The sequence below is a fragment of the Erpetoichthys calabaricus genome, chromosome 4, assembly GCF_900747795.2.
Source record: "Erpetoichthys calabaricus chromosome 4, fErpCal1.3, whole genome shotgun sequence".
In the NCBI taxonomy this organism is placed as follows: Eukaryota; Metazoa; Chordata; class Cladistia; order Polypteriformes; family Polypteridae; genus Erpetoichthys; species Erpetoichthys calabaricus.
Window position 1 is genome coordinate 33697803 of NC_041397.2, and position 18998 is coordinate 33716800.

General features: G+C 38.3%; 1 protein-coding gene across 9 annotated transcripts in view; it reads right to left on the reverse strand.

Moving 5' to 3' along the window:
- Positions 1-18998, reverse strand: part of LOC114649938 (protein furry homolog) — a 471909-nt gene that overhangs the window by 47800 nt on the left and 405111 nt on the right. For all 9 annotated transcript variants that reach the window (XM_051927180.1, XM_051927178.1, XM_051927177.1 and 6 more), the window contains 9 exons: positions 17174-17359; positions 13473-13671; positions 11871-11992; positions 11019-11206; positions 7881-7975; positions 3301-3908; positions 2160-2257; positions 1888-2058; positions 1290-1430 (listed from right to left, as the gene is read on the reverse strand). In XM_051927180.1, coding sequence (XP_051783140.1) covers positions 1290-1430; positions 1888-2058; positions 2160-2257; positions 3301-3908; positions 7881-7975; positions 11019-11206; positions 11871-11992; positions 13473-13671; positions 17174-17359 — 1808 coding nt within the window. The remainder of the gene's footprint in view (positions 1-1289; positions 1431-1887; positions 2059-2159; positions 2258-3300; positions 3909-7880; positions 7976-11018; positions 11207-11870; positions 11993-13472; positions 13672-17173; positions 17360-18998) is intronic.

Sequence of the window (18998 nt, forward strand, 5' to 3'; positions counted from 1 at the left end):
TTTCTCTCCAACGCATTTGAGTCTCTTTTCTCCACGCTGCTTTCTTCTTTGCTTAGATGTCGACATTTCATTTATAACATACTGTCCTTATACGCTTTATATGCGCTGAGAGCCCTGGATCTGTGTGTGCTCACATCCTTCACAAGACTGAATGTTTTACTGCCTATTGTCCTATTTGATAGATTGTAAGTAGGGCGTGTCTTTGGTCTCGCGGGTCTTTAAAATGTCTTCTGAGAAAATCACGTATCGTAGACTTGCTTTTTTTGCTTTCCAGGACAGCATTTCTTTTTATAATAGATACAAATGGTAGCACTTTGTCATCATCAACTAATCATGGGCTACTTAACTAGCGGCAAAAGCCTCAGATCCATTTTACCTGAACAGAAACAATAAAGGTATACTTAAATTTGGATAAATACAGTATTGCTAGCTAGATAGGTAGTTAATTAGTTAGTTTTAGTTGTATCAAGGGTGAAATTAAGCTGTGAGAGAGGACATACAGATGATGGGTGTAACAGAACAAGATGCAGAGGACAGAATGATATGGAAGAAGATGATCCGCTGTGGCAACCCCTAACGGGAGTAGCTGAAAGAAGAAGAAGAAGACGACTGAAGCTCAAAAAATACTAAAACAAACAAACAACAAACAACTTCTGACTTGGCTAAAGATAAGATACTAATCCAGAGAGACATTATGCAGGCGTATTGCAAGATGTGCCTGAAGAAGGGGCCTGAGTTGCCTCGAAAGCTTGCATATTGTAATCTTTTTAGTTAGCCAATAAAAGGTGTCATTTTGCTTGGCTTTTCTTTACATTCATAATGGCTGATACGGTACAACACCCTAGTACTACATATTTTGTTGAATAAATGATGACACATCTGTTGTGAGTTATTAGTCAGTGGAGGTGATATTGATCTAATTGTACAATTTGGCGAGGACTAAATCACTACTATGTCCTCAAACTATCGAAATGAAAGAAGATGGTCTTAATTTTTACATAACTATGCATTTTTTATTTTAATACATTACAGTGATCACTTCTTGGTGTCTCTCCGCACCAGGGAGAAAACCACCAGCATCCAACATTATATAAAAATGGTGAGTTTACAGATGAAGGAGCACACATTCATGATGCACAAACACAAAGCAGCGAGACAAACAGAACACATACAGACCCCTACTGCCAGTCCGGATCTGCACATCTGCTAACGCCTTTAATCAGTACTCTGAAAACTTGAAGTGAACTTCATGATGAAAGAGAGGATGGATGATTTCTTTGACATCTTACCTGAACATATTTTTCAATAATCTTCAGGACCTCCATATTAAACTGCTTGACAGGGATTCCAGACAGATCCATATGGCTCAGGAGGCTATAAATGATCTGAAGAAGCGAATGCTGCATGTTGGGAAGACCTTTGTCAAGCAGCTACAGAAAGAAAGAGAAATATTTTATTTGTGAGGAAGCTGCCCAGGCCTACTTGCTAGAATCCATCTTTGGACTGTTGAAAGCCATAGTCAAGGCAGCATCAGCCAGAATAAAATAAGAACAACCACCTAGTGGAAAACCAGTACACAACTGGATATGTCCAAATACTCACATACGTGCATCACACTGAGAGGCTAAATTACCTTTTTCAGACTAAGGAGCTTAACTGGATTCTTGAGAAAAAATACCCATGTAAACTTCATAAAGAACCCCAGGCTTGAACCTAACCAGGGACCCAAACTCAAAGGTTCCTACATGCTACCACTTTAATTTTCAAATAATACACAAATTAAAATAAACTGATTAGTTCGGGTCATTTGTCTTACATATACAAATACATATACTTCTTTATACAAAAAGCTACCTTTAGTATGCAGAAACAGAAGTGATGACCCACCTCGGCCATGTATGTAACCATATTGAAGGTGATGTCAGGAAAAGCCTCATGAAGGTACCGGCAGACGACATTCACCCAGGTACCGCAGTCTCTAGTGTACGTGTGGGTCTTGTACAGAGTCATGACGTGCGCAAGGTTTGACAGTTTGGTGTTCTTCTCTTCAATGCAAACCTGTTAAAAATGCATGAAATATAAGTATTGCATGAACAAAAGCACAGAGCTAACTCAAAGTCTAGGAAAAGTGCCATTAAAAAATGAAAAATGATCGAGACCTGGGTGATCCGGTCGGCAACATCCTTACTGAAATGGGTTGGACATTCAAAGTGCTGAATGAGATAAGGAAGCAGGCAAAGCACATTCAGTGGGAACCCTGAAGTGAAAGAATTCAGTAAGCACATCAGCATTTTGGTAGATGTTATTCATGACTGTGTACATAATTTAATAATTTTACAGTAACAACTGTTAGTAACATCTTTCTGAGTGTACTGTAGTGGGTAACATGGTAGACTTTAAAAGTACAAAGGTGCTGGCTCAATGTTCACCTATAGCCTGCTATACAATCCTGAGCAGGCCACAACCTACCTTTACTTTAATTGTTAAAAAATGTAATAGATATAACTTTATCTCAGTCTCGCAAGTTACCTTGGTTAAAGGTGTCTACTGGTTATAAAATAACTAGACAAAGAGCCCGTTTCGACAACGTAAGATGAAACGGGCACGAGTGGAATAGTAATAAGTATAAGCACCACAAACCTGATATAGGTGTATTGAATGAATGCGTAATTGAATCAGAATGCGTAATTAGGCCTCGAGCTGTAGTCGAAATTGCCTTTCAGGCCTCTAGAGCTTTAATCGAAGTCACCTTTCTCTTTGAATTTTTGCGGCCGTAAATCCGCCGCCTGCCGCGATGTCGGTCTCGTAAGGTTTTTCGGGCAGCTGCGCAGAAGGCGACTGCGCAGAAGGCTTCGGACGGACGTGAGTAAGTGAGTGAGGAGGCTGGCGAATTATGTATTAAGATAACCTCATGTCTGCTGATGAGAAACAAGACACCTGGGAGTCTGAAAATATAATTACAAAAAAGTTTGGAGGTTCATTTTAAAACAGAAAGAGAATTGTTACCTTCTGTGCATGGTGCACACTCTGAGTAAAAGATGGAACTGGATGTGAATCCTTGAATTTTAGATTACATAAACGGTTGTTAGTAGCCTAAGAGACGTACGTGTTCTAGCAGTGCTCAAAGTTCAAGCCGGTTGCATGCGTGTGGTAGCAATGCTGCTAATTTCCTTAAAAGTAAAAGATCTTTTCATTATTGATTTCTATTATTGTAGGTTATGCAAAAGTGTAATTAACATCAGTCAACCTGATATCACTTCTTTTAAAATGAAAATCAAGAAAAATATCTATTTAAATTACCTAGAGCTTGAGAGGAATCCACCACTGATACTCGAGAAATTGGTGTCAACTGGCTAAAGAGTTGAAGAGTGAGGTCTGTGGTTGCAACTGAAGTAAAGCCTTTCAGCAACAACTGCTGAAGCCCAGAGAAGTTGGCCCACTTCAGCTGCCCTTGCAGTTTTTCAAGCTTTTCCCGATTTTCGGCTTTATCAAGTGGAATATGGACCAGTAACTTATGTAGAAGTTTCAGTGACATCTGGTACTCAAACTCAAAATCGGACTCCATTAAAGAAACCGCTACCCAAAAGATGGTAGCCAAAAGATTTGTTGGGTGGTTGATGTTAGCTGTGTCTGTAATGTTGTCTTTTGAAGAAGATGAACTTCGAGGTTTTGATGAAACGCCTTGCTGCGTACAGGCCTGGATTCGGTCCAATGTGGCACTCCTGGGAGGGTCCGAAGTCTTATCAGTCACACCAAATTTCTTGGGCACAGAGAAGCTCCTTTGATGCCGACTGCGCTCAGCTGTACCAACGGCAGTGCCCACGATCCCCGAGGTCAGATTTAGCTGGCCAGTACTCTTACGGCTTATTGCCAGCTTACCGTTGGTCAGAAAATCAGGTGAAGATGATCTAATTTAACAAACAGCAGAAGAAAAAAGCATATACTTTTGTTAATACCTGCAACAGGAAGACTTATGAATGAAACACACACACACACACACACACACACACAGACAGACAGACAGACAGACAGACAGACAGACAGACAGACAGACAGACAGACAGATAAATAGATCATTTGTTGTCATTAATTAATTAAACTGAAAATGCATGGTGAATTCCAATTATGTTCCTGGTAGAACTGGAGTTGCATGCACCGCTAAGGAAACAGAACTGGAATTGTATTGGAATGAAAGGGCAAAGAACTGAAATTCACTAAGCTTTGGATGGAATGAAGTTCCACTTTCGAGGAGAGGATGGCCTGACTTTTTAAACATTATAAACATTATGAATCAAGTAAACTCGTGATACTTCTGTTTTTTTCCCCAAATGCATCTACTGTAAAGCTCAGCCAAGGAAGAGAACAAAGCTGATTGCATTTATGGATTACCTGGGCTTGTCCACAACCACATAATTACCAGTATCAGAGAAGGTGCCAAGTTAATACATGAATAAAGGAACAAAATATATATATCTACTAATATATATATACAATCCTAAGCCTAAAAGTACAACGATTTTATGTGACGTTTTTATGTCACGATTTTTGTCATGCTTTAAATCGGCTTATTTTAAAACGATATATATATATATATATATATATATATATATATATATATACAGTGGTGTGAAAAACTATTTGCCCCCTTCCTGATTTCTTATTCTTTTGCATGTTTGTCACACAAAATGTTTCTGATCATCAAACACATTTAACCATTAGTCAAATATAACACAAGTAAACACAAAATGCAGTTTTTAAATGATGGTTTTTATTATTTAGGGAGAAAAAAAATCCAAACCTACATGGCCCTGTGTGAAAAAGTACTTGCCCCCTTGATAAAAAATAACCTAACTGTGGTGTATCACACCTGAGTTCAATTTCCGTAGCCACCCCCAGGCCTGATTACTGCCACACCTGTTTCAATCAAGAAATCACTTAAATAGGAGCTGCCTGACACAGAGAAGTAGACCAAAAGCACCTCAAAAGCTAGACATCATGCCAAGATCCAAAGAAATTCAGGAACAAATGAGAACAGAAGTAATTGAGATCTATCAGTCTGGTAAAGGTTACAAAGCCATTTCTAAAGCTTTGGGACTCCAGCGAACCACAGTGAGAGCCATTATCCACAAATGGCAAAAACATGGAACAGTGGTGAACCTTCCCAGGAGTGGCCGGCCGACCAAAATTACCCCAAGAGCGCAGAGACGACTCATCCGAGAGGTCACAAAAGACCCCAGGACAACGTCTAAAGAACTGCAGGCCTCACTTGCCTCAATTAAGTTCAGTGTTCACGACTCCACCATAAGAAAGAGACTGGGCAAAAACGACCTGCATGGCAGATTTCCAAGACGCAAACCACTGTTAAGCAAAAAGAACATTAGGGCTCGTCTCAATTTTGCTAAGAAACATCTCAATGATTGCCAAGACTTTTGGGAAAATACCTTGTGGACTGATGAGACAAAAGTTGAACTTTTTGGAAGGCAAATGTCCCGTTACATCTGGCGTAAAAGGAACACAGCATTTCAGAAAAAGAACATCATACCAACAGTAAAATATGGTGGTGGTAGTGTGATGGTCTGGGGTTGTTTTGCTGCTTCAGGACCTGGAAGGCTTGCTGTGATAGATGGAACCATGAATTCTACTGTCTACCAAAAAATCCTGAAGGAGAATGTCCGGCCATCTGTTCGTCAACTCAAGCTGAAGCGATCTTGGGTGCTGCAACAGGACAATGACCCAAAACACACCAGCAAATCCACCTCTGAATGGCTGAAGAAAAACAAAATGAAGACTTTGGAGTGGCCTAGTCAAAGTCCTGACCTGAATCCAATTGAGATGCTATGGCATGACCTTAAAAAGGCGGTTCATGCTAGAAAACCCTCAAATAAAGCTGAATTACAACAATTTTGCAAAGATGAGTGGGCCAAAATTCCTCCAGAGCGCTGTAATAGACTCATTGCAAGTTATCGCAAACGCTTGATTGCAGTTATTGCTGCTAAGGGTGGCCCAACCAGTTATTAGGTTCAGGGGGCAATTACTTTTTCACACAGGGCCATGTAGGTTTGGATTTTTTTTTCTCCCTAAATAATAAAAACCACCATTTACAAACTGCATTTTGTGTTTACTTGTGTTATATTTGACTAATGGTTAAATGTGTTTGATGATCAGAAACATTTTGTGTGACAAACATGCAAAAGAATAAGAAATCAGGAAGGGGGCAAATAGTTTTTCACACCACTGTATAGGTGGATTGGTGATTCTAAATTGGCCCTAGTGTGTGCTTGGTGTGTGGGTGTGTTTGTGTGTGTGTCCTGCGGTGGTTTGGCACCCTGCCCGGGATTGGTTCCCTGCCTTGTGCCCTGTGTTGGCTGGGATTGGCTCCAGCAGACCCCCGTGACCCTGTGTTCGGATTCAGAGGGTTGGAAAATGGATGGATGGATGGATATATATATATATATATATATATATATATATATATATATATATATATATATATATATATATATATATATATATATATATATATATATTTGGTATCATTCTTTTCATACTTTATTTAACTATAATGTGATGTTGTTAGATTTTCAGATTCTTATTCTGTTTTTACATTATAAACTAAAATATCAAGAAAGTCGTGGTTTTTATTTTTGATCGAGTAAACTTTATTTCACAGGAACAAACTATTAAAAAAAATGATTTATTCATAACACCAATGTTTGTATTTAGGTGATTTAGTTAGCTGAAGGTCGAGTTACGATGACCCATTGTATACCTCTTTAGTTTTCACATGATTTTTCATGTTATTTAAATGAGTATTTTTTTTAAAAAAGTTTTTTTTTATCAATAAGAATGTCAGTTAAAACGAATGGATCACTTATTTAGTCTCTTATAAATACTCATCGAGCATAGTGGACCTCAGTTTAATGGGAGTACCCCAATTGGTAAGAGAGTAAATATTTTATTCTCATTTCATGATTTTTACTCCGTTAAATAATAATTAATTTTTCTTTTACATATTTATAGAATTTTATGATTTCGACTCCAATAAATAATCATTTTTCTTTTGTACATTTACAGATTTTACTAATATTCTGGCCGCAACTGGGGGTATACAGTCCATATAATAGAATGATTTTCTGTTTGTGTTTTCTCTATACAGTCCTACAACTATTGACTGATTTTGACAAAATTTTGCATATTTGCTCTTTAGGACTGTGTGGACTACTTCAGAACCCAAAATTTTGTCCCTGGGTGCTATAGTATGCACGCCAGTGCTATCTGCTGGCGCAGAGCAAGTGAAACATTCAAACAGGTTGAAGCCATACCAGAAAACAAAATGACCAGAGCTTAACATTACTTACCCAGGCAATGATACATGCTTCTTCTCTCTACTGTAATATAAAATGGAGTATCGTGCACTTTTGAAGGGGGGTGTTGGGTGAGGGTTGATTAAGAGTGGGAGTGAAGTGCAACACAAAGGAGAATCAAAGGGTTGTTTGATTAGCTTCTGCTTTGTTACCTTTTCACTATAATTTAAGCACTACGAACTACCTCAACCTTGAAATAAGCGGATGAGTCAGACACGATAGCATTCATGGTTACAACCCAGGAAGGAGTTACCGCCATTCTGGAATCCAATCAGAACCAAAAAGAGCAAACTCTCGACTCATGAGAGAAGAGATGTTGATAGAGAGACAGTGCAGATGACAGATGGGACAGCTAGCAATAACAACGGGATTATAAATATAAAACCAGAAACAATCAAGTCTTTTATTTAGTTGAAAGTCGATTTATATTTTGGATGCATTTATTCACAAACATAGCAGTATTTACTATAAAACATGTTATTAAATACACACTTTCAAGGAAAAATTAGTTCATACCTTGATAAAGCAGCCATTAAATCGGCATTAGTTAAACAGTCCGCCAGGTTATCTACAACAGACTCAAGTGTGAGCAAGGCTTCCATTACATAGCCCTGATAGGACAAAAGAAAAAAAAACGCAGCATTTTAAAATATTACACTCAGGAGATGCCTATACTTGGTACTTTTTTCTTTCTGTTCCTACTTCATTTCTCAGGAGGAATATTCTTCCTGTTTTTCCTGTTATGTTCTGAGAGCTGTTTAACATGGCATGCTCCCTCTAGGCCAAAACATTTTGAAGATGGTGTAGACAGACCTTTTATGTGCCATCACCTGGAATTTGTGGAAGACGTACTACTGAACAATACTACACACCTAAATGGACAGCCCCCACTATGCAGTGCTATAAGGATCAAAAGAGTGAGATCTACAACAAGGCTATTTCTTCCATAATGTAACGACAAACACAGTTAAGGTGGAGCAATCATTAAGCATCACCTTAATACAACTTTTAGATGTAAAATTCCAAAGTAATAAATATTGTTCAATGTACCAGTAACTTAAGACATTTAAACATAAAAGGAAGTCATTGAAGCATTTTTTCTTATTTTAAGATGATGAAGAGCCTGTTGTGGCTGGAGACTTTGCGGTGGACTGTGAGTGAAGAGTAAACAGCAGGACTGTTTGGATTGTCATTGTTTTCTGCTTAACAGCTTCAAATACTTATTGTCGAGCTCACCAATGGTACACTAGAGCAGTGCAGTGGGAAACTTCATTTGTGCAGTGTTAGACGAATTTGCCTGGTTCAATTTCTCTTAGCTCATTTGGGTTATTTTACTGTAAAGTACTGTGCAACTCCATTCTTATTTTTGTTTTATTTTATCATTCAGTCCTCATCCTAATTGCATTCTACTTCAAGAAATTGAAGGGCTAAGTCTTTGAGTCAAAGATATACAACATTTATAAGGAAAAAATTATAATTGGCTGTAACAAAAGATTTATATGCAAAAATAATTGGAGTGTCTTATGAAGGGGTGTAAACTTTATCCTGGGTGCACTGTTTGCTATATGGTATATTGTACTTCTTTTAAGCCTAAAATTACACAGAACAGACCAAAAAACAAAAACAAAAAAAGTCGCCATTCAGTTCTCAGCAGCTGACATTTTCTAGTGAAAGATCAGCATGCTCTGTTGTGATCATTCCATTCAACTAAAATACCGAATAAAAATGAATGTGCTGTGTAAACAGGCCAACATACTTACAACAGCGGCTACTGACACGACCAGCAGCCATATGAAAATATGAAATACAGTAATCACAGACTACATGGCACAAATACTCCAATGGGTCTTTTGAATCAAAGCATAACATGGAGACAGCAGTGAAATGGAATCTAATAGGGACTTCATCTGAGAGACAGTTTAAGGGATCTGCTGATGGTAGTTACCCATCAAACCAGGGGTTGGTGCTGTGTGCTAAGAAGGCCTTCTCTCTTCCTCCCTCTGCAGAACGGAAGACTGACGGCTGTTCGACCAACGACTGTTCGACCTCTTGCGTTACTTCTATTTGCCGTCCAACTGGTTCTGTACTTTCCTGCATGGAACCCAAATGACTGGCAGTTTGGCCACCTTTGAATCAGTTCTACATCGGACTTCTGTCTGAAACGATGTTGACACCTTCTTTGTAAACGTTGCTCTTTACTTTGCATTTACATTCTACAGGGTGACAGACGTGCCTCAAACCTTTTTGCTTATCTGCTTCTTGTTTTACAGAAGAAATTAAGAGCATGCAAGAACTTGCTTCATTTACTTGACTGTGCAGAATCAGTGAGTGCATGCCTGTTTGAAACTAAAGTCTAATGAGTAGAACGCCACTACTGTGCTCGAACATAGCAGAAATAATCTACAAAATAAATGTACCTAAACTACAGACTACAAAGAACCAAAATATCTAACATAAAACAAAGCAAAATGTTAAAAAGATAGCATATGACAATTTCAAAATTATTTAAAGAGTTAGTTATCACCATACCACACTTCCAGTCCTAATCTATGTTGTGAGGACAAACGATGTTCATCCTTAAGGACTGAAAAGGTTGGAGATTGGATCAGAAGATTGAAGCTCAAAAGGACAAAAGCAAACGAGCAGTCAGAAAATATGGGCTGGGTAATATAGAATAGAATATATGGAGGACTCCAAAATGTTCTTGACTACCACAGAAGCCTTTCCCTAAATAAATTTGCAAAATCACAAGGTTTTAGTTAATCTCTATTCAGAATCTTGGATGAAAAGAGTACTGTGGTGATTCTTTAACTATTTGCTGAAATTATGTCCCATGTAGTGCCATTACCAATCACACGATGAAGAAGAAGCATTACAGCCAAAACAAAAGAACAATGACGCACAGAGCAAAACTAAATGACACCAGGATGTTATCACCAAAAAAATGACAAAAAAATAATACTACTAAATATTTGAAAAATAAAAATCAGTGTACATTCATACAACTATGAATTGCTCTTTAACAGAATAATCAGAAGCAAACAGAGCAAAGAAAAATGTTATAAATAAAAACAAAAACATTAAAAACTCAATCTATAGCTACATAAATGTTCCTACATTAGAACAATCTAGACATGAACAGGCCATTCAGCCCAACAAAGCTCACCAGTCCTATCCACTTAATTCTTCTAAAAAAACATCAAGTTGAGTTTTGAAGGTCCCTAAAGTCCTGCTGTCCACCACATGTGTCTACAGTTCTCTGTGTGAAGAAAAATGTCCTAATGTTTGTGAGAAATTTACCCTTAACAAGTTTCCAACTGTGTCCCCTTGTTCGTGATGAACTCATTTTAAAATAACAGTCTCAATCCACCATACTAATTCCCTTCATAATTTTAAACACTTCAGTCATGTCTTCTCTTAATCTTCTTTTGCTTAAACTGTAAAGGCTCAGCTCTTTTTGTCTTTCTTCATAACTCATCCCCTGTAGCTTGGAATCAGCCTAGTTGCTCATCTCTGGACTTTTTCTAGTGCTGTTCTGGACTTTTAAATGTTATTGCATGTGTCAGTAAGCATCAATGCGCATCATTCGATACAAGGTCACTTCTACTGAGCCTCCTTTTATCTTTTTGATGTGACAGGCTACCAAAGACTTACTTGCACTTCATCTCCATGTTCTCCAATGACTTCAACTAAGCGTGAAAGCAGATCAGAAACTGCATGTGCTGACAGGGGCTGTTTTAGAGCTCGGAAGATTTGGAAAGATCGGCCTGCGTAATGCCTTGAGGAGCTGGAAAGCGCAGTCTGCAAAGAAACGTCACTTAACTGTTGTTCCAAATGGAAATCTATAAAAAAAATACAATTTCATAATTGATTAAACTAGAAAAACAACAATCAGAAAAAATAAAAAATGATCTGAATTTCTGAAATATCTATCCATTCTTCCATTTTCTGCCACTGTCTGAACAAAGCAGTCTGAGATGCCTCTTTTCTCTGCTACCTGCACCAATTCCTCCGGAGGAATAACAAGGTGTTCCCAGGCCAGCCGTGTGATCTGATCTCTCCAGCATATCGTGGGTCGGCCCCACTGTCTCCTCCAGGTTGCATATGCCCAAAATACCTGCCCGGGGGGGCGTCCAGGAGGCCCAAACCACCTCAGCTGGCTTCTCTAAATGTATACGTACTGTCCATTTTGTCTTTAAAAAAACTTCAAATACAATGTGTGTATTTTATTGTCAAAATGACAACTTAATTTTTAGATTAATTGGAAAACACCATTTCAACACCAATGTACTTTACAGATAAAGTTCCTGTAAAGGAGGAGTTGATGTTTTTTGAATTTTTCTGATTCCCTTCATAATTTTAAACACTTCAGTCATGTCTTCTCTTCTCACACACACACACACACACATACATACATTCTCATTTTTGATGCAGAATTTCCACACTTAGCCTGTAATGTCGCTGCGGTTGCTGCTTTGCTTTTTTTGATAAAAGCAACTTCCTCACCTGACTTAGATTCTCTGAAAACTGAAACAACATGTCGCAGGAAATTAGTGAGTTGCTCTGCACTTTTTGAATTCTGGTTTTTGGGAGTAATATCTTCATGGCACCAAAGGGGTCCAAATGCCCTAAAAAACAAAAGGAGAAAGAATAATTTTGAGAATGTACTGTGACAAAATGGCATCTCGGCTGAAATGTGGTCCTGCCAGACCTGCGCACCTTATCACACTGAGGTGTGGGGTGTTCATTCGTGAAAAAATGATTTATAGTAAACAACTTAATGACCTCTTTCTGTCTTTAAATGTGGAATACCATTTGTGCAAAATTAAACCAAAAAGGTAATTACAAAATAATCACATGAAAAAGTAAAAGTCAACAAAATTGTGAAAATGAATAATTAGGTAAAAGGTATTTGATTATTATGAAGGGAAATTTTTCAGTTTTGTTTCATATTTTGTTTCAATAATATAACCATCCATTCATTCATCGACCTTTCCTCCTAAGCCCCCTTATCCAGGCCAGGGTTGTGAGGCAGCTGGTGTCTCTTCCAGCAATCATAGGGCACAAGGCAGTAACAACACCTGCCTATTTAGCAATGGCAATGCGCCTACCCTGCATCAGTATCTGTACTGCAAGGCAGCAACGTTACCTCTACACCACGCTACCACCCTTTAATAATATAATAATAATAATAATAAATTAATCATTTATATAGTGCTTTTCTTGCTACTCAAAGCACTTTACATAGACAGTGGGGAGCCATTTCAAACACCACCAATATGTAGCCTCCATCTGGACAATGCGACAGTAGCCTTTCTTGCACCAGTATACTCTCCTCACATTAGCTATTAGGTGGTGATGATCAGGCCATGGTGGGCAATTTAGCCAGGACATCAGGAAACACCCTACTCTCTTCAAAAAATGCCCAGGGATCTTTTATGACCACAGAGAGTCTGAAGGATGGCGCCATTTTTATAGCAGAATGTCTCTATCATTGCACTGGGGCACTGGGATCCACACACAGACCACGGGGTACATACCCCCTGAAGACTTCATCAACACCTCTTCCAGCAGCAACACAAGCTTCAACTAGATGGCCAGACCCAAACATGCTTAACTTCATAGTTACATTAAGTTTAGTTATTGTAGTTTTTTGCGTTTTAAGGGAGAAGACACATTAAAATATGTTCTGTGAGACTAATATTTACTTATTTAATCAACATATTCTTTAAAAAGTATATAAAATATTATGTTAAGAGACCATACTTCAATTCATTCAGTTTTCATTACACTGTACTCAACCTTATAAAGATTTAATTGCTGTATACAGACACTAGATGGTGCTATGCAGCCTCACATAAATGTTAACAGATAAACCTTGAAGCCCCAGTTCATCAGCAGTCTAGCCTTGATGATTAAATAGCTTCATAGCATAATGAAGAAATTATACAAATGTGGCAGAATTATGTAATAATAAGTCAGAGATAATAATAATAATAAGTCAAGAATTGGAAAGTGAACATCTGCAAGTTCATATTTGAGATTATTGACACAAAACATTTCAAACAGTGTGAGAATAGACAGGAGAAAAATTACAAAAATGTTTACCTTGTCGTCAAGAACTCAATGAGTTTGTTGGCCTTTTCATCAGACTCAATCGATGTTTCGATATCCTCCATCTCGTGGGAGATCTGTGGGAGGTTTCCACTGCTGCCTCCCAGGCTGATGCTAGAGGACGTGGAACTGGAGCTTAGTCCCGAATCCGGCACGGGGGATGTCTGGTACTCCCTTAGGAAGTCAAAGCTGCCTGCAGCGATTGAACAGATGCAAACTTAGAAACAACAGTACATCTAACAGACAATGTTACCTGTTGAAGGAAGTGTCTGAATTCTCAATACTCTGAGTCCTATGCATTATTAATTGTGTTCTAGAAGCACTTTCATGAGTTATGGATGTGCTCACCATTTAACTTACCAATCTTTCATATATAGCATAGCTTAGAAAAATAAATCCAAGATGTTATACAACAGAGAACTAAAAACCAAAAAACAGTAATAATAATAATCAGGACTCTGTAAACAGTGTGCAGAGGTACATTAAAGACGTGTCAATCATTTTATAATCAATTTTCTAATCTATTAATGTAGTAAAAAGTCAAACAAAATGACAGCTTTTATTGGCTAAACTAAAAAGATTATAATATGCAAGCTTTCGAGGCAACTCAGGCCCCTTCTTCAGGCATACAATATTTGTGTTTTGTTATCATTACTTCTGGCAGGCATTGTGTTGTAGTGGTTACGGCTTTGGTTCATATCCCACTACTGACACCATGTGACCTTGAGCAAGTCACTTTCCCCAGCCTGTGATCTAATTGAAAAAACAAAAAAAACATCACCAATTGTATCTCAGTCGTTGAAAGTCGCATTGGATAAAGGCATTAATAAATTATGAGTAATAATATTAACAGATTATAGGAGCTGCTTTCTTTTGAACACAGTGTATACAATTGCCCAAGAGGAAAACATTCCTGCCATAGTTCAACTCCTGCTTTTTCTAGGGACTTGGCTTTTGTTGATGAGCATTGTCATACACACTTTTACAGAAAAGAGTATTCTTTTAAATTGAAAAAGATAATAAGGTATTTTTCCTTTAACCTATGCAGCACAGGACTTTGAACTGCCATGCAGCTATTATTGCACCTTACACTCTTTTGTAATGGACTGATGGCTGCCAAAATTCCATGAGTTAAATCTCCCCCTCAACCCACACTTGTCATTTATATGTTGGTGCTTCGCAGTGCTCAATACTTCATAGGGAACCAGTTTGTCGTTCACACGACAGTGCTTCATAGCAGTGAACACATCACGGGGGTCCAGGTCCCCCCCATGGTCCCCCACGAACAGCTCTTCTATATTAAACAGCCCACATGTGTCGCACTTTCCTCCTTGCACTCACTCCTGCCAGTATAAAATTCAGATCCTCTGTGGCTTTATTAAGAATAAGCACCTTCGATATGCATTTCCAGATTTCCACAAAATTTTTTTTGGTAACACAATATTTGTTCAGGGGGTTTCAAAACGGTTCTGCAAACTTCACACGAAGTTTAAGCTTACTGTCACAAGTACACAGCACAACGAGATACTTTCTTGCACGTCCTTCACACAATAATGATAAAATGAATTGTACAAACATCAGATGATAGATGTAAGGATACATAAGGTCCACCCATGCAGCACATAACAAGAGCAACCGCTGAGTGTCGCCATGATCTGAGAGCTGCAATCTGTCTCTGCAACTGTTAATGGTCCTGAATGGAGGAGGAAGTAAAGCAGCTGCGTAGGATGGTTGACATCTTTTCTGGAAGTGTTTGCTTTTTAAGGCAGTGAGAGTTATACAGAATATGACCTGGTCAGATGTGTGTCATTAATATTTTATCGTGCTATTCACCACCCCATGTAATGTTTAGCAATCCTCTCAGGATGTTATAAAGCAGTGAAGATGGACTACATGAAAAAGACTAAAAATCTTGAAAACATCCACCCATCCGTTTTCTTAATCTGCTTATCCAGAGCAGGAACATGAACATTAAACATCAATTTTTATATTTTTAAATCTTCCAACTCAATACTAAAAATAAAAAAGAACCATGCAAAAGGATTTCTTTACTTAAAATGGTAGGCCAGTCATGAAACAAACTCCACAGTGACGGTCTTCACCTAAGGAGCAAATGGATGACGTATAGCAGGAGAGTCCAAATCTTAGAGGGCCACTGTGGTTGTAGCGTTTTGTTTCCACCAATTTGTCAACTTAATGTTAGCACTGTTATTAAATGAACTCTTTGTTTAAAATGAAGCCCTGTACCAGTAATCTGTCTGCTGTCTCAGAATTTAATGCTGTGTCTTTAACTTCTTGAAATTTAAAAGGCTACTGAAATTTTGTGCCTTGGTCACTCCAATTAGTTTACTTGTTTGGCAAGAATTTTGTTACCATTACTAACGTTATGGAAAATAAACCACAAATAAAAAAAAAAAACAAAAAACAGTAAACGCTAAGCTAAAATTGGTGCAGTTTACAGACAGACAGACAGACAGACAGACAGACAGACAGACAGACAGACAGACAGACAGACAGACAGATAGATAGATAGATAGATAGATAGATAGATAGATAGATAGATAGATAGATAGATAGATAGATAGATAGAGCTTTATTTGTCCCCAGGGGTAAATTTGGCTTTTTACAGAAGAAAAAAAAATACTTAAACAGGTAGATAAGTAAATAAATAATAAATATACTTGCACACTTTGGGCTGAATACACACCAGAAAGACTATAAAGCAAGAAAACTAAAAAGAATGAAAAGTTGTGACTTGGCATTCAAGGTCACAATGAGGCATTATACAGTCATATTGCTGTTGGCATACAGGAGCCCCAGTAGTGTTTCTTGACGCACTTCTGACGAGTAATTCGTTGGCTGAAAGTCCTCAGTGTTAGTATGTCAGAGGGTGAGGACGTGCAGCACTGTTCATAATGGCACTCTGGACCACCAGTGAGTCCAAAGTGCATCCTATAACTGTGCCTGCCCTTTTAATTCGCTTTTTGATTCTGTGAGCCTCTCTTATGTTACCAGCCCAGCCCAGCACACCACAGCACAGAAAACTGCACTGGCCATCACACAAATTGAAGATGTGAAGGATGTCACTTCCCACATTACAGAAACGCAGTTTCCTGATGAAAAACAGCCTGTTCTACCCTTTCTTATATAGTTCTTTTGTGTTCCAAGACCGGTCCAAGCTGTCATTAATGTGGACCCCCAAGTACTTGTAGGAGTGGACCACCACTACATTCACTCCTTGAACCGTGACTGGATATAGAGGTCCTTTGGTGTGGTGAAAGTCAATAACCAGTTGCTTGGTTTTGCTGATGTTAAGATGCAGAAAATTCTCTTTACACCAAATTAGCAAAGTTCTCAAGCTGACTTCCATATTCTGTTGCTGCTTCTAACAAAATATTTCCAAATAAATGCTAGAAAGAGGAAAGATAAGTTGAGGAATTGAGGGGTACTAATTATCCCAACTTCATCTTGTTGATTCTTCAAAATAAGGGCTGCATGAAGGTTTTGACAAAGCAGAATGATAAAAGGAACAGAATATCAAATTGAATGGCAGGTTAAAAAAATAGAATTCAAATCTGAAATGAGGTGGAACAAAAGCCTGCAGCCACAGTGGGCCTCCAGAAACCAAGACCGACCACCTTTGATATGCCAAGCTAACCTACTATAGTCTTATTAAAGGCCTTTTCTGGCGTTACCTGTGTATACGAATTCTGGCTGGTAGGTGGACTTCACAGTCAGTGTTTTACTTTCACTCATTTCTCTGGTGAGGAGAAGCACCGAAGCGATGATCTGAAAGTTGTTATTGCAAGACAGCGCAATCAGCAGATGAAGAAGTAGCCGTTTACTGTGCTCAAAAACCTCTGGACGGTAGTGGTCAAGGCCTGGGGGAAAAGACCAGTAAAAGAATACTGATTTAAGACAACATCAGGGCATGGAATATCCATTTACAAGTGTCTTTGTCAACCACAACTGTATTCAATAAATAAAATACAACTGGAAGAAATATTAAACAGGCAGATAGGCATTCACCACTTGGCAAAAAAGTTGCTTCACCACATCAATAAGACTGACTGCCAATTTTATCAAGAGACAGAAAAATGATTCACTTCAAATAATAGCTTAATCATCACTTATGATAGTTTACACTGGACTGTTCATTTGACATATTATTTTGCTGAAAGACAAGATCCTAACTAAGAAAAAATGATATGCAGTATTATTTAAAACTAGCTGTGCTACCTGGCTTCACCTGGGAACTTTTGTAAGACAATGGGTGTCAGTTATAGTGCCATCAGTTAATAGGGTGTATCAGATGTGCTGTTTAACTAACCAAGTGCTTTTCTACATACAATATTTGTATTTTTTTATCAATACTTCTGGCAGGCATTGTGTTGTAGTGGTCAAGGCTTTGGTTCAAATCCCAGTACTGACAGACACCATGTGACCTTAAGCAAGTCACTTTCCCCTGCCTGTGCTCCAATTGGAAAAACAAAAGAAATGTCACCAATTGTATCTCAGACGTTGAAAGTCGCATTGGATAAAGGCATTAATCAAATAATGAGTAATAATATTAACAGATTATAGGAGCTGCTTTCTTTTGAACACAGTGTATACAATTGCCCAAGAGGAAAACATTTGAACTGCCATACAGCTGTTATTGCACCTTTCACTCTTTTGTAATGCACTGATGGATCCCGAAATTCGAAGGGTAAATCTCCCCCTCAACCCACACTTGTCATTTATATGTTGGTACTTCGCAGTGTTCAATATTTCATAGGGAACCAGTTTGTCGCTCACGCAACAGTGCTTCATAGCACTGAACACATCACGGGGGTCACCCCCCACACCTCTATCTCACTTTTCGCTTGTGAGAGGGTGCTTTGTGGTGCTTGATGATTCACAGTAGGAGGCCCAAAAAAGCAGAGAGCTGGAACGCCCTTAGGAGTGTCGCTTATCAAAAGCACAAAACAACGCTTGCTAACCACTGAGCTTTCCATCTTTTGTGAGCTTTGCCATATTTTCTCTTTCCCTTACACAATGAGATAATGCCTCTTTTCTCCTGTCCGGGATACCGTCATGTCTTGAGGTATCCTGTCCACCCTATTGGTTAGTGGTTCTATTCACGTGGCTTGTCAATTGCTTCTGCTGTGTGCTGCATTTCTTAGCACTGTGCAGAGCGCATACACTAACATGATATCAATCAATATTGATAAATAAAGAATTTATCAATAAATAAATGAAACATGTGTCGGCTAATTTTCTTTCTTATATAATGTTACGTAATCTCAATCAAATCTGTCAAAGCATTTTTTAGATTTTGGGATTTTTTCGATTGTGGGGGGAATGGGGTTTACCTCTAAATACTGCAATATCAAAATGTTCTTTTTTAGCGGATACCTACTGCCATATTTCAGCTTTTAAACTAAACAGAGAAAAGAGTTTATGTTGATGAGTGAGTGAGCGAGTCAGTCAACTTTGCATTATGTTTACAGATTAAAGAAGATGAAATTTATATTAGGA